Source organism: Coffea eugenioides, chromosome 1 (assembly GCF_003713205.1).
Source record: "Coffea eugenioides isolate CCC68of chromosome 1, Ceug_1.0, whole genome shotgun sequence".
Lineage (NCBI taxonomy): Eukaryota > Viridiplantae > Streptophyta > Magnoliopsida > Gentianales > Rubiaceae > Coffea > Coffea eugenioides.
In genome coordinates, this window is record NC_040035.1 from 16,215,995 (window position 1) to 16,231,968 (window position 15,974).

The following is a 15,974-nucleotide window of genomic DNA, read 5'->3' on the forward strand; positions in this document are numbered from 1 at the left end:
CGGTTCTAACCATGGCCGTGGGGCTAGACAGGCACAGGAACTTGTGCAAGAACCGAGAGAGGAGAGGGAGGCAACGGTTGAGCCACAACCTGGACCACGAGTGGAAGGAGGGATCAGGTGGCAACGGCAATTCAACAAATGACCAATATTCTTGCTCGACTGGTAGAGCAGCAGGGTCAAGCCCCTGTTAATCAACCTAGAGACCCTGAAATGATGCAAGATAGGGCCCTAGAGAGATTTCAAAAGTTTTTCCCTCCTAAGTTCCTTGGAGGGCCAGACCCTGAAGTAGCTGAGAGGTGATTAGAAATGATGATCAATATATTCGCTGCTTTAAACTATGTGGAGGATAGGTAGGTGCATTTTGCTATCTTTCAGTTTGAGGGACCAGCTAGAGCCTGGTGGAATGTGGTTAGGGCTAAGTGGGAGAGGGATGGAACGGCATGGACCTGGTTAAATTTCGTGCGTGAGTTTAATGAGAAATATCTCCCACCGATAGTCCAGGAGAAGAGGGAAGACGATTTCATTAAGCTCCGTCAAGGAACCCTAAGTGTATCTGAGTATGAGACTCAGTTCACTAAATTATCGAAGTTTGCTCCCGAGTTGATAGCTATGGAGCAAAGGAGGGTAAGGAGATTTGTACAGGGACTCAATGTAGAAATACAGGAGGCCTTGGTTGCGGCCCAAATTAACACTTTTACGGAGGTTTTAAAGAAAGCCTAGAGAATAGAAATTGCCAGGGCACAAGTAAGGACTTTCCATGCAAAATGGAGAGGTGTACCTGGTGAAAACCAGGGGCAGGCACATAGTGATCGAAACATGCCACCTCCTAAAGATGGTCGAGGAGTTGGAGGTGGAAGCCTTATGGATACATCTAGGGGAGTTACTCCGAGAGGAGCCCCAGGGGGAAGGGGACAAGCGAGAGATGCCTCGCAGGGAGGCCAGATATTCGCCCTCGAACATCTTGTGGGTACTATGGAAAATTTAACCATACCAAGGATAATTGCTGGAAAAAGACTCGAAAGTGCTTAAGGTGTGGAAGTACTAAGCACCAAATCCCCAATTGCCCCCTTATTAGTGATGCTCAGTCAGCTAGCAAATCAAACCCGAAGCCGACCAATGTAGGAGGGACCAGGTCAAGGGTGCCAGCCAGAGTGTACTCTTTGGACCAACAATCGATACCTGATCCATCGGAGGTAGTGGAAGGTACAATTCCTGTTTTTCATCGTTTAGCCAAAATTTTGATAGACCCTGGTGCAACCCATTCTTTTGTTAGCCCCACATTTATGTTTGGAATTGATGTGAAAGCCGAAAGGCTACCATATGACCCAGAAATGAAATCACCTACGGATAACCAATCTTTACTTGCCAACGAGATGTATAGGAACTGTGACATTTGGGTTGGTGAGCAAAAATTAGTAGTTGACCTTATAAGTCTAGCCATTAAGGAGTACGACGTTATTTTAGGAATGGATTGGCTAGCTCATTATCATGCTCGGGTAGATTGTCGTATGAAGGTGGTTGAGTTTTGCATACCGGGTGAGGCAACTCTAAAACTAGACGTGAGGAGTATTGTAGCCTCATCTGCCCTTATTTAGAAAATTGCTTTGTAGCTGGGCACGGGGGTATCTGGCTTTTCTAGTTAACACCCTAGGAGAAAAGAGTAAGCTAGAAGATACAGCGGTGATAAATGAATATCCAGACATGTTCCCAGAGGAGTTGGTGTCTTTGCCACCTGAAAGAGAGATTGAGTTTAAGATTGATTTAGCACCTAGAACTAATCCCATGTCAAAAAACCCTTATCGAATGGCACCCGTGGAACTTAAGGAGTTAAAATTTCAATTGCAAGACTTGCTAGAACCGGAATTTATAAATGAGAGCGAGTCGCCATGGGGCGCTCCAGTACTATTTGTCAAAAAGAAGGACGAGCGTTGAAGGTTGTGCATTGATTATCAAGGGTTGAATGCAGTAACCATTAAGAATAAATATCCTTTGCCCCACATTGATGCGTTGTTTGACCAATTACAAGGGGCTATGGTGTTTTCGAAGTTGGATCTCTGACAAGAATATTACCAATTGAAAATTAGGAAAGAGGATGTGCCAAAAACTGCCTTTAACACTCGATATGGGCATTTTGAGTTTGCAGTGATACCTTTTGGCCAAACCAATGCTCTAGCGGCATTCATGGATCTAATACATCGAGTGTTTAAACACTATTTGGATAGGTTTGTGGTGGTATTTATTGATGATATCCTAGTATACTCTAAGACAAGGGAGGAGCATGAGCAACACTTGAGAATGGTATTGCAGACCCTAAGAGAGCACTAGTTGTTTACTAAGTTTAGCAAATGCGAATTTTGGCTAGAGAAAGTGGCGTTCCTAGGCCATATAATTTTAAAAGATGGACTTACGGTAGACCCGACTAAAGTGGAAGCAGTTGCCAAATGGAAACGGCTGGAGAATCCTACGGAAGTTCGAAGCTTTTTAGGTCTAACGGGGTACTACCGTCGGTTTATAAAGAATTTCTCAAGAATTGCGGGACCCCTAATGAATTTGACCAAGAAACAAGGGAAATATATTTCGGATGTTAAGTGTGAAACAAGTTTCCAGGAGCTTAAGAAGCAATTGACCATGGCACCAGTGTTAGCTTTGTCGAATGGGAAGGATAGCTATACGGTGTATACTGATGCTTCGAGAGAAGAATTACGGTGTGTTTTAATGCAAAATAGGAATGTAATTGCCTATACTTCTCGGAAATTAAAATCGCATGAGCAAAACTACCCAACCCATGACTTAGAGCTTGCGGCAGTTGTATTTTCTTTGAAGAAGTGGCGGCATTATCTGTACAGGGTGACATTTGAGATAAACGGATCATAAGAGTCTTAAATACTTATTCTCTCAGAAAGAGCTAAATCTGAGACAACGTCGATGGGTCGAGTTCTTAGAAGATTATGATTGTACCATTAATTACCATCCAGGAAAGGCCAATGCTGTAGTAGATGCTCTAAGCCGAAAGATTCAACTAGCAAGCTTAATGGTGGGAGAATGGAGCTTGTTAGAGGATGTATGTGAATGGAACCCTCATCTTGAGCCGCGGAAGGTTATTTTTGGAAATATTGAGGTGAGATCAACAATATTAGATCAGATTAAAGAGGGTCAAAAGAAAGAGTGAATGGTACAAAAGTGGGTGGAAAGAATGAAGAAAGGGGAATTACCTGATTTTAACCTAGGTCCTGATGGGATTTTAAGGTTTCGAAATCGCGTCATTGTATCCAAGGATGAAGAACTGAAGAAGGAGACTTTGGAGAAATCTCACCGTTCTAGGTATACAGTGCATCCAGGTAGTGGCAAGATGTACTAGGATCTCAAAAGTTTGTATTGGTGGGATAATATGAAGGCGGAGATTGCTCAATTTGTTCAAGGGTGCCTTACGTGTCAACAAGTGAAAGCTGAGCATCAAAGACCGTCGGGTTTGTTATAGCCTTTAGAGATACTTGAATGGAAGTAGGAGCACATAACGATGGATTTTGTATCAGGGTTGGCACGACCTCAAAAAGGTCATGATGCGATTTGGGTGATAGTGGACCGATTAACTAAGACTGCACATTTCCTGCCAGTTAATATGAAATACTCCTTGGAGAAACTTGCCAAACTCTATATGGACGAAGTTGTGACATTACACGGGGTACCAGTAAGTATAGTATCAGACAGAGACCCTAGGTTTGTATCTCGATTCTGGCAGAAGCTGCAAGAGGCTCTAGGAACTAAGTTGAGCTATAGTACGGCCTATCATCCTCAAACCGATGGACAGTCAGAAAGAACCTTTCAAACTCTTGAGGATATGCTAAGAGCCTGTGTGAGAACCCGAAATTTTCTTATTTTCTAGCCATTATTTTATTTATTTGCACTCATTTTCTATATTTTCCTTATTATGAAAACTTTCTAAATAATTTTTATGAGTAAAATAGTTTTTAAATTTTTTTTTCTAGTATAAGTTAGTTCATGAGATATTAGGAGTGTATATCAGACGTAGGACCCGTTAGTGCGATAAGTATGATAAATTCGGCCAATGAGGTTAAGTTTTACATAAAGGGATTAAATTACTAGGTGTTAGGAGATAATTAGAGGTTACCTAGATGGATTAACATTGGAGAGACATGGAGATAAGTTTAAACCCAAAAGGTGACATGTGTCACTTTCTTATTCTACTTGGACTTTGACCATCTTACTTTATGTGACAGTCCCACCTCACCCTAAGACGAACCAAAGGGTTTGGCGGACTGCCTGCCCAACTCTCGCTTGTACTACGAATCCGGAACAGACATAAACCCTTCCAAACGCTCAAAGGAACTTCAAAAGGTAACATTCAGAACCAAATGAGCCAAAGTAAAAGATACAATCAATCTTTGGTACAGCGTTCCCACGAAAATCAAAACGAAATGGAAGAGACGCCGCTACGTCACAATCCATCCCAGTACCAGTACACTTTGTTTAACATGAGAGAATGTACATGCCCAAATATATGTCACATAAACATGAGGAAACACTTCAAAATATACATAGTAGTAAGTTTACAATGAAAAGGAAACATTGTATTAAGATACATTTAGGTTTTCCAACTTCCACGGAGCTATACAAAAGGGTGTTTATACAAGCTCAATTCATTCTTCAAAATGATCATTGGTCCAAAAGATGGTTCCCTGTAAGGAAAACAAGGATAACGGGACGGGGTGAGCTAAAAGCTCAATGAGGTACCAAAAGTATAAACGGTAGGAACTGTAGAACTCATGAAAAATCACTTTTAAGGCACATATTGACATCAAATACGAGAGATGAAAGAACACCACAATGTAAAGGATACAGGTGGCTCTCAGGAGCCAAATCCCCGTTGCAATACTTGATCCAACCTCGTTGACCCTCCGTCAACGTTCAAATGAAGGAACCAGTCCCGTAGAACACCACTTTAACGCCAAAATCCTGTTCACCAAACATACCCCTTACCGGGCCCGAACGCCAAACATGACCTGGAATGGTAATACTCAAGTATACCGAAATCAAGAGTCTCAATACTCAAAGATTCCATAAGAACAGGCACCCATGGATTGTCAATTTCCTCGACCAAGCCCTTGTATGGCTCGATTTAATTAACTCCCATGAGGTTGAGCTCAGGTTTAACAGGAAAGTCGCTGGACTCTCTTCCAAACGACATCATAACAAGCGCAAGTAACAGGTTCAAGTTCATAACAGGTATAAGTAATAGCTTTCAGTTTATACAGTACAGGCAAGAGAACGAGTGTGGTAAAGTACACCCTCGTCTCATTCAAAATAACAGAGTTCACAGTTATCCATGTCACAAATTTCAAGTATAGAGAAACCAATTAAACAACAATCCAGGGGAGTGGTACACTCACCTATTAAGGCGAAATAACATCCAGAATATCTTTCCGGATAACACTTTCAATCACTGATGAACCCTAAGGTTAATCAAGAGAAAATATTACAGTTCCTCCAGCAAAAGTTAGGTGGATCGAAGACAATTCAAATACTACTAGTATTTTGGACATATGATTTTGGAAGTGAAAAGAGTACATTTAAACCAAAGGACATGAGTAAAATATTTGGAAAACTCATGCTTGCTCGTAAAACTTTGAAATATCCATTTGAGTCTCAGAAATGAAGAAAACGAATTTCTATTAGTCGTAAATTTCATTTTTTCCAAGTGTACAAGTTTCGGCTAGATTCGACCTTATATACCTCAATAAAAGAGGATGCAAATATCTTGGATGGTTCATATGGTATTTGCTCTCAAATCGTTACCTAATCCTCGAGTGTAAATTTGGGCAGCACGCCCTTTGTATTTACCTATTTTCCAGCCACTTATGGCTTCATTATTTTCCTCAATCAATCCCAAAGTCATACACAAAGTCATACACAATATAAATTCATCACCACAGCGATTCAATAGGCTCAAAGTCATCCAAGTACAAGATTTAGCTAGGAAAATGACCGGAAATAAGTTTTAAGCTGAGGAACCAAAAAGGCAGATTCACCGCTACTTAGCGTATCGGACATAACCGAAACTACGCTTAATGGATTGAAGTACAAGTTATACCGTTTCGAAGCTAAGACAGAGGGATATAACTTTGATGAAGACTACTTAGTCCAGTTCTCATCCTAACTAGGTCAAAGTTACCAAAACAACCCCAGATTTTCCAGTTCGAAACTCACTATGAAATTCAACTAGCAGTCCTGATTCATTCAATCATATCTCAGCACACACAACTCCGATTCAGGTAATTCCAAAGCCATTTGAAAGCTAAGATACAAGGCTATAATTCATAAGAAGACATTGACAACCAAATCAGTAGTATTCCCAGTCAAACTAACCAATTACAGAAGCTGATTATCAGTTTCGGACAGAAACAGGGCAGCAGGGGTATTTCGATCTTTTCACAGGCTGCAGAGGTTGGATTGGACTGAAATTTTGCAGAAAAACTATAAAACATAATTCTCTACAACTTTCATGTTTTAACCTAAGCCTGATTCGGCCTCTAACCAGGGGTAACAGTACCGGGCAGAATAGGGGAAAATGAAACCCGAATCTGGAATTTTCCGCACAACATGGAAATTTTCCGCATTTAGCTACAATTTACGCACTATTGCTTCATTCTAGACTATCCCAAGCCATCATCCATGTCCACACCATATAAAACATATAAAAATAGAAGAATAAATAATAAATATAAAATTCATCAAAGCTTCACTTCCAACCATAAACACACCATAAATCATCTTATTTAGCCACCAATGCCACTAATTTACCACTATTAAGAACAAAGAGAGGATTTCTTCACAACTCACCTTACAACTTAAGAAAGATAGCAACTTAGCACTTCCTCTTGCCAAATCACTCCACCAACCACTTCAATACCACCTAGCAAAGGGATTTTATGGAGAGTTTTGGAGTATAAACGGTTAAGTTGTGAGATTGGGCAAGATTAAGGAGAAGGAAGTTGGAGATTTTTTTTCTCTTTCTTTGCTCAAGAAGTTCGGCCAAGGGGAGGAAAAAATGAAGATGTTTTTAGTCAATTTTTTTGGTTAAATGGTAAAGTAAGAAAGTTGGTCAAACCATCCTCAAGTCACAAGGTGACACTTGTCACCCCTTTTTGTTTGAGCTTATCCTTTTGTCTTCCATGGTTAATCCCTCTATGCATCCTCTAATTGGCTCATAATACCATGTAATATAATCTCTGTCTGTAGACACCAAATTTTGGTGTAATTTCATTTGCTGTTTATTTTTAATTTTTTCATTTTAGTTTTATTCGATTTTTAGTTTTATTTTTATTTTTTAAGTTGTTAGCATAGAATCTCTTGGAAAATGAATGAAAATGAGAAAGTGAAAAGAAAAGAGGAGAGAAAAGAAAAAAAAAAAAGAAAATTGCCCACAAAATATGTTTTATGTCTTCTAAATTCAATCTTTTGGCATTTTGTTTATTTTTGTTAAGTTATTTTGAAAAAAAAAAAGAAGAAAAAAAAAGAGAAAAACGATGAAAATGGGAAATGGAAAAGAAATGGAAATTGCACTCTATTGTTCTAGTTTATTTTTCATCAAATGTTAATTATTTTGTTTTGGTTATTTCTTTTTATTATTATCAATTTTGTTTGTTTCAAAAAAAAAAAAAAGATCTCCAATTCTGCCGGATGACATCTCAGTCACCACTCACCATTTCCTTTCAAACACTCCACTACCCTTAAACCACTCATTTTCCATTCCACTACCTCAGCTCACAACAACATTTCCCTGCCTTGGTATCATCGACAAGGGGAACCAGAGAGAGGGCCATGCGAGTTGTGAGCTGCAACTTCCCTGTTCTGTCCGAGAGTGCGTGAGAGAGGAGATAACCGTGCAAGCTTCATCATTTACTTCATCACTCGAAAGCTGCGGTGTCATTCTTCACCTTCAACCATCCGTGATCAATATAACCACAATCACCACAGCTGCAACTACTGCACTCAGACCAACCATCCTCGCGTGCGTGAGCCAAGCTGAAAGGAGGTCGCACGAGCTGCAACTCCTCCAAGGTTCTGTCTGCAAGCCAGAGTGGAACTAGGAGGAAGCCGTGAGCAAGCTCCATCCCTTTCCGCATCGACAACCGGCTGCAACCCAGTTTCACCCTCCACCAGTCGCAACTAGAAAACCAGAACCATCAAACCTGTGGAAAACCGAGAGCTAAATTATCTTCAATCCAGCCGCAAGTTTGAGCAAGGAAGAGGGAGAGTGGCGGACTGAAATTTCTGGACTGACCGAGAAGGAAGAATTTGCAGCTGCTAGTCGCGTGTTTTAGGCTTCAAGCTAAGGTAATTTCTGGACTTAGATGAATTGTTTATGGGTTGATGAAGCTGTCTATAAGCATGCATGTGAGATTGTGTGGCTAGATGATAGTTTAAGTCACAGAAAAATCTGTTTGAGAAGGAAGTGAAGCTGCCGAGAGCTTGAGCTGGAAGTTTCGGTTTTTAATTTGCTAGTTGTGATGATCTGAGCTTAATTTTGAACTCAACCTGATAGATAGTTCCTTATTTGATGTTGCATGTGAACTACGTGGCCTGAATTTCGGTTGCATGGCTGGAAACTTTAATGGGAGTTGATGGACTGCTGAAACAATTTTTCCAGTTTAGCCGTTGAAGATGTTTTGGAAATTGCAGGGGTATTTTAGCATCAAATTTGCTGGAAAGTGTTTGATTCTCACTTGGTTGTGTGTTTAGCTAACTAAATGCTGGATGATTAAGCCCTGCATGAGATGATTTGGCTGTGTGTAAACCAGAAATTTGAGTGAAACAAAAATCTGCTGCACGCATGTCATCTGCGAATAGTTGAATTAATTCTGGAATTTTGGGGATCAATGTTGCTGGTGTCTGACCCCGTTTTGGACTAGAATTGATAATAACTTCATTTAGTAGCTATGCATGTTACCTTTGAGTACATAACTCAGTGATTTGGCCGAGGAAAACCCGGATAAATGATTGACTAAAGCTGCTGGAATTTTTCCAGTGTAGCCAAGTGAAGAAGAAAAGAATTTTCCAGTTTGCTTTTGCGAATTCTGGGTTCTCATTCATGTTTGGATGTCGGATTCCTGCGTTTTGATTGCTAGAATAGAGTTTGATGCTTTCTTAGAGCTTGGTTCCCTCTGTTTGACATGAAACCCAGAAATTTGCAGCTTAAGAAACCAGCGAAAGAAAAGGAGGTTTCTGCTAAGAATGTATGAACTGCCGAACCTTTTGCCTAGACTTCTCCAGCCTTTGCATGATTTTTCTTCTATGTTTTTGGTTGGTTTGAATGATAAAATGGTTGTTATGAGGCTTGGATTGGTTTTGAATGTTTGTGTCTAAACATACTTGAGCTGGAATTGAATCTTGCTAGCCAAAAGTTTCTTGGAGCTGCAAAAGTTGTCGAATGAAAAGTGCAGCAGAAAACAAGAAAATTCTGAATTTTCTTTGTATGTAGCATTGCCGGAACTTGCAGGATTGCATTTTAGTTATGGGCCTTGTTGCTTAGTTTCATGACATTATTTTGATCAAAAATTGTGTTTTCAGAGCAAGCTGCGTTTGAAATTTGTTTTGGCTGCTGAAATCTTAAGGGCAAAGTGTCGAAAAAATTTGTTTTTCTTTGTGGATAGCATGAAGTTGCATTAGCTTTCATGTCTTTGATTCATGTAACAGGCCATAAGAACCTGGGTTTTATTCATCCAATTTGCTAGTTAAATCTTGTGCAAAATGATTGACGAAGTTGCATGTTTTGATCCAAAGCATCAAGGAAAGTGGCGGCAAAGCTGCAACTGGAAAATTGCAGCACTTTACTCCTTTCTTTGGTTGATATTTCTTGTATCTCTGGTAGCCACCGATCCAGATTTTCTGTTTTAGTCTTGTAATGAAACTGTCACTCGAATTGGTTGATGATTAGGAGTGATGTTTTGTGATTGTTGATGTTTGTTTGGTGATGCATTTGGTTAATAATGAAATACAGCATGTCATATAGGAAAGGAAACCAGAATTGCAGAAGGCCTTCTACGTGATTGCATGGTTTTTGCATGAAAATAACTTCAAAAATTGCACTTTGATCCCCTAAGTTCCCCTTTGCTGCACTATGACCCAATTATGCTTTAATTTCTTGCAATTGAGTCCTAAAATATTTGCAATCTGAACCATGACTTGACTTTTTCATCACTCTTGAACCTTTAAAGTTCTTAAATGTTCTAATTGGGCTCACATGATTGATTAATGTTTGCAATTGGATCCCTTTTACATGATAATTCGCTTCGGTATGTTTTTACGTGAATTGTGGACAAATTTCAATGGATAATTCCCAATGTCATGAAAGCTTAATAATCTTGGAAGAATTCATAGTCTTGGTTTCATTTGATTCAGTTTTTCTTAGATAATTTTGTTATTTAATCATAATAAATAATTTCTGTGATAGTTTTTCTCTTTTTGTGATTTTTGCATTTGATTGTGATGGATTCCATCGTAAGCATTTCAATTTAGCACTCCACTTTAGATTCTTGAGACCTTTTATTTAAGACCGAGTTTTGCTTGCACGTGCATGATCTATTCCATATTTAATTTTCGTTTCATGCTTAATTTCCACTTTTGTGTTTAATGGTTGTTTCATGTGATTATTTGATAATTAAAGTGGTACCTTGACCTTTTTATTATTTTGGAGGGTAATTTAATAATTTCACTTCATTAGAGCATCGATTCAAGGGAGGTACATTCTATCCCTTATTTGCACTTCATTTGACCCTACGTGCTCCTACGTGTTATGTGAATATGCATGTCTATTTCGCTTTCCTTGCCTTTCCTTAATTCCTTGCATTTATTTCATTTATTTTTACTTTTATTTAAGTTGTTCTTTATGGGGTATGTGTACACCTCTTAGCTTGTAATAGATAGGGCTTGGAGAAGCATTTGATGAAGACCTATTGAAGACGTGTGCCTAGCTAGCAAATGTAATAGATTTATTAGTTTGGTTGCTTACCTTTGTTGCTACATGTTAATTTGCTTTATTAGGCCCTTGCATCTAGTCGAGCATGCTAAATGTTATGTGCTATGTGTTTACAAACGTTTGGCATGTCTACTAGCTTTCTGTAGTGTAGATGAATGGAATGGATGAATGTACGTTTCCACTAGTCCAACGCTAGTCGGAATTCATAGAATGGGCTAGTCCAACGCTAGACCCTTAGGGATTTCCCCTCGTTAGTACATGTTTGTATGTTCATTACATGTCATGCATTCTTTTTAGTTTTGTCATTTTTTGCATGCCCCCGATTCCCTTTCCCTTCATTTTAGGCCTTTGCATTTCATGCTAGTTATAGGGTCCATTTGCCTGAGAAACCCCCTTGGGTAAGGGAAACGAGCGAGTGTGGCTTCAAAATAGCCTTAGCACGCTAGTTTTTCCTTCTAATCAAAGGGAAAATTAAAATCACAAAAACTAGAGGTCATTCCCGTACCCGACCTGATGCATTCCTCTAAGTTCATGCATTTTCATATCATTTTCTCACTATTTTCCTCACTAATTATATATTTTAAATCCACATGTCATATTCACACACTTATTCACTTTCTTTACTTTTCACTTCACACATTGCACCTATTTTACTTATATATTTACTATTTTCATTCACTTGCACACGAGCATTTATATTTCATTCATTTGCACACAAACACTTTCAAATTGCACACATGCACTTTTTTCTACACTTTGCACACTTACACTCTCATTTGAGTCCTCATTTGCATCATTCATGATTTTCTATGAGGACTTTCCTTATTGGCCGTCACGACTCGTGTGAATGGGACCAAAAGCCTCATAAGAAACATTTCTTAGACTTAGGATTGCATTTCTCATTCATTAGTCAAATCCAATTTGCAATACATACTTTGGGTAGAAAATATAGGAAAATAAGGGTTAAATCACGCAACTAGCCTTGGTTAGGTCGAAGGGGTGCCTTGGATTTTTATCCTTGCCTTCCCCTTCGTCAAATGTGACTCCCGAACCTTTTTCTTTGTTTTACGTGGACTAGGAGTCATTTAAAAAGGGTTTTCTTACTTTTTTCTTTAAAAAATTCATTTTTTTGGGTGACTTGGTACACCCTAACTCTATACCAAGTGGCGACTCCATTTTTCATATAAAAACCCTTTTTGAACTATTTTTCTTGGGTCAAATCGTCGCATTTTCAAAAGTCCCATTTAGACCCATAAAGCTACTATAAACATCCAAAAAAAAGTGGGGCGCGACAGTTGGCGACTCCACTGGGGACTTCCTAAGTGGGTCCAAGCATTTGATTTAGCCATTCTTTTCCTTTTTTCTACCCTTTTTATGTATAGCATTTGGATATTAGGATTGCATTTTCCCTTTCTAGGACTTTTTGCCACGTACGCGCATATCAAACTACTCCCTCACTCACGTATGTATGATTGGATGATTGGATGATTGGATGTATGATTGTACTTGCTTTATCTCGCGCTTTGCATTTGCATTTTGGGGGGGGGTGTGTCACCCTTAGAGCCACGCGTTGGTTCTCGATCCCTCCCCTCCAAAACGTATACTATCATACGCGCATACGCTTTATTATTCATCCCTCTTTATTTTCTTTTTAGTGGCTTGTCACGCCACTCCACCCTATTAGGATTAGGAGACCCACTTGGACGTGTGATCGTGACACGACGTGTGCGTAGCACGATCCAATGGGTCACTCAATCTTCCGCTTTAAACTTTGGGTTGATAACCTTTAGTTTTTAGTCGAAGGTTGAGGGTTTTTTATAGATTCACTCAAACATGCAGCCGTAACACGACGTGTGCGTAGCGGTGTTTGGGGAATCGCTCGAGCCACCGACAAAGGGCCTTGGGAGTGATGACCCTTGGCCACGAGTCTGAAGGCTTGGGGACCTGAGCTTATCGAGTTAGATGCATTAGTGAACCCCAACCTCATGCATTCATGTAGTTCACCTAAGGTAGAGTCTGCCTTACCCTATTAGGGACACCACTCACGAGGGGAGGGATCCCACCCTTCTCCTTATTTATTTTTCCTGCTTTTTATATCATTTAACTGTCCAACGTGTTATGTGTTAAACTAACTTTCTTTGTCTCTCGCCTTTGCATTCACAAACATTAGGAAATAAGGGGTCTGGCGTGACCTTCTTTTAGAGCCTACCGTTATAGATAGCTATTACATGTTTAACAATTATAGTATATACCATTTTAGGCCTACCCTGGCAAACAAAGGCCTCCTTAGGTCACGTCTCATTTCAAATTGCATTTTTCCTTGCTTTGATAAGAATGGCATCATGCATCTACCTTAGAAGGGAATGCCACGTAGGGAATCCCATTTTAGAAATAAACCACCCCATGTCTCGGATATATAATCCAATGAGACCTGCACGTTTACCTTTCTCGTACCATCCAAAGGGGTAGTGCACAAGGTAAGGTAAGGATCCGATCCTTTTGAAGAGAATAAAGCAACTTTTGCACATTAGGATATGAGCGTCTAGGAATCACTTTTTGGCCATTTTTTATCAAAATTGGTAAAATTCCCTTGCGTAAAGGACGTTAATTGGAAGAAATTCACAAATAATTCCTTTATCGTTGAGACAATTAATAAATTGAGGCCAAATCGTGATTTTAGAAGGCTCATAGACTATTTTTTTGAAACCACCAATGGCCGAACGATTCAGTCGATCCGTTTTGTCAATTAATTTTGAATGAACCATCATTTTACCAATTTACCCTTTTTAGGGTCATTCGGTCTACTTTTGAATAAATCAATTTCATTTGACCAATTTACCCTTTTTAGGGTCATCTGGTCGATTTTTGAATAAATCTTCATTTCATTTCATTTCATTTGGCCATTTCACCCATTTTTACGGCAATCTAGTCAATTTTCTGAATAAATCACCAATTTTTCCATTCTTAGGGCGATCTTATTGATTTCGAGTAAATCATTAATTTCGTCCGATTCATTTGACCAGTTTACCCTTTTAGGGCGATCCGGTCAATTTTGAATAAATTCTCGATTTCATTCAATTCATTTGACCAAGTTCCTTTTTTTAGGATAATCCGGTCAATTTTGAATAAATTCTCGATTTCATTCAATTCATTTGACCAAGTTCCTTTTTTTAGGATAATCCGGTCAATTTTGAGTAAGTTTTTAAATTTCACTCAATTCATTTGACCCGTTTCCCTTTTTAGGGTAATCCGGTCGATTTTAAATAAATGGTCAATTTCATTTGACCAATCAAGGTTTCAATGTCGAAATTCAAATATGGAAACTTAGTCGATTTTGAGAAAACCATCCTTTGCATTTGATCAGTTGAAGTTTTGACCCGTGCTTCACTGAGAAATTTGTCAACGAATTCCAATCTCTTCTATAGGAAGTTCGTCAAAGTCAAACCTGTGCGTTTTTGCAAATTCTTGTATCGATCAAAAGTGATCAATCCCTTCGGACGAGGTCCTCGTTTTGACAAGTGTCTCTCGTCACTCCAATTGACCAAATTTTCCAAGATTATTTTCACTCAATGAGTTGATCGGATTCCTCAGGTATGGTATAGTGCCTACCCTCGAGGGTTGCATTTTCATGCTAGGCCTACCCTTGGCACAAAAAGGGCTCCCTCGTAGGACATGCATCCGATTTTTTTTTTAGATATTTACTAACTCTTGTCTTTTTCTTTTCTTTTATTGGAATAATTAAGCGAAGGTTAAATCTAAAGGCAATCTTTCAAAAATTCTCAGGTAATATTTAAACATAACTTCTCGTCGAACCCCCATCATAACGCGATCCCGAAGTAAAGCCCAAAGGAATCGTGTAGACATGAATGCTCAGCCAGAGTCGACTGATAAGACTGTTGCAACTACCCAGCCGGAAGCTACAAGTCCTGGGGTTCAGTTGACTGAATTACTCACCAAATTTGGAGAAATGGCGTCTGAGATGGCCGCCCAAAAGAAATTGATCGACGAGCTCGTTAGCAGCGGAGTTCAACCCGAACCTGTACCCGCCAAATGGCCTGAGCAAGAGCCATTTGTCCTACCTTCAGCCCAAGCCACTGTTACTCCCTCATTCCCTATTGCACCCGAAGAAACTTTCACATATCCCCCCACAAATTTGCCATACACTTACCCTCCTAATCCTTCATTTCTTCTTACTCGCACGCGAGGTCCACAACCCCAAATCACTTCAAATATACCACCTGAGCCATACACCTTTTATCATACTGCTGCCGAGCCTTTCTTGCCTGATCATACTTTTCAAACCAAGGCAGAAATGGGGGAATCTTCTGTCCCTGTTGATATAAAGCTGCTCAAACGCCTTGACCGTTTTGATGAATTTATGAGGAAGAGTCAGGGGTTGAACAAGCAAGGAGTCTTAGATTACGATAAGCTTTGTCTCTTCCCAAATGTGCAATTGCCTGAGGGATTCAAAACTCCGAAGTTCAACAAATACGACGGCACGGGCAGTCCCAAGACACATCTCCGATTGTTCGCCAATAAATTGGGTAGGCCGGTGGATGATGAAAATTTACCTTTAAGGCTATTCCCAGAAAGTCTGGAGGGCGACGCACTTGATTGGTATTCAACTTTGAAGTCTGAGGAGATAAAGACTTGGCTAGACCTGTCCAATGTGTTTATAAGGCAATACGAGTACAACTGCGAGCTGGCTCCGACGCGAACCACGTTAGAAGGAACAAAAAGAAAACCCTCTGAGGACCACAAGACTTATGCCAAGAGGTGGAGAAAAATAGCTGCAAAAGTTGAGCCACCAATGACTGAGGACGAAATCATACGCACCTTCATTAAGGCACAGGATCCGCCGTACTTTGAAGAAATTTTCCGCATGACTGGATGCTCGTTTGCCGCTATTGTCAACAAGCTTGAAGAATATGATGATTTCGTAAAGGCTGGAAAGATTGTTAATGTGTCTACCCTGAAA

At 39.7% G+C, this 15,974-nt stretch overlaps 1 protein-coding gene across 1 annotated transcript; it reads left to right on the forward strand.

The window, feature by feature from the left end:
• Positions 1-816: 816 nt before the first annotated feature.
• LOC113768540 lies at positions 817-1,932 on the forward strand. Its single transcript, XM_027312945.1, has 3 exons — positions 817-967; positions 1,246-1,536; positions 1,640-1,932. Exons 1-3 carry the CDS (start codon positions 817-819, stop codon positions 1,930-1,932), a joined length of 735 nt encoding a protein of 244 aa, XP_027168746.1.
• The last annotated feature ends 14,042 nt before the right edge of the window (positions 1,933-15,974 follow it).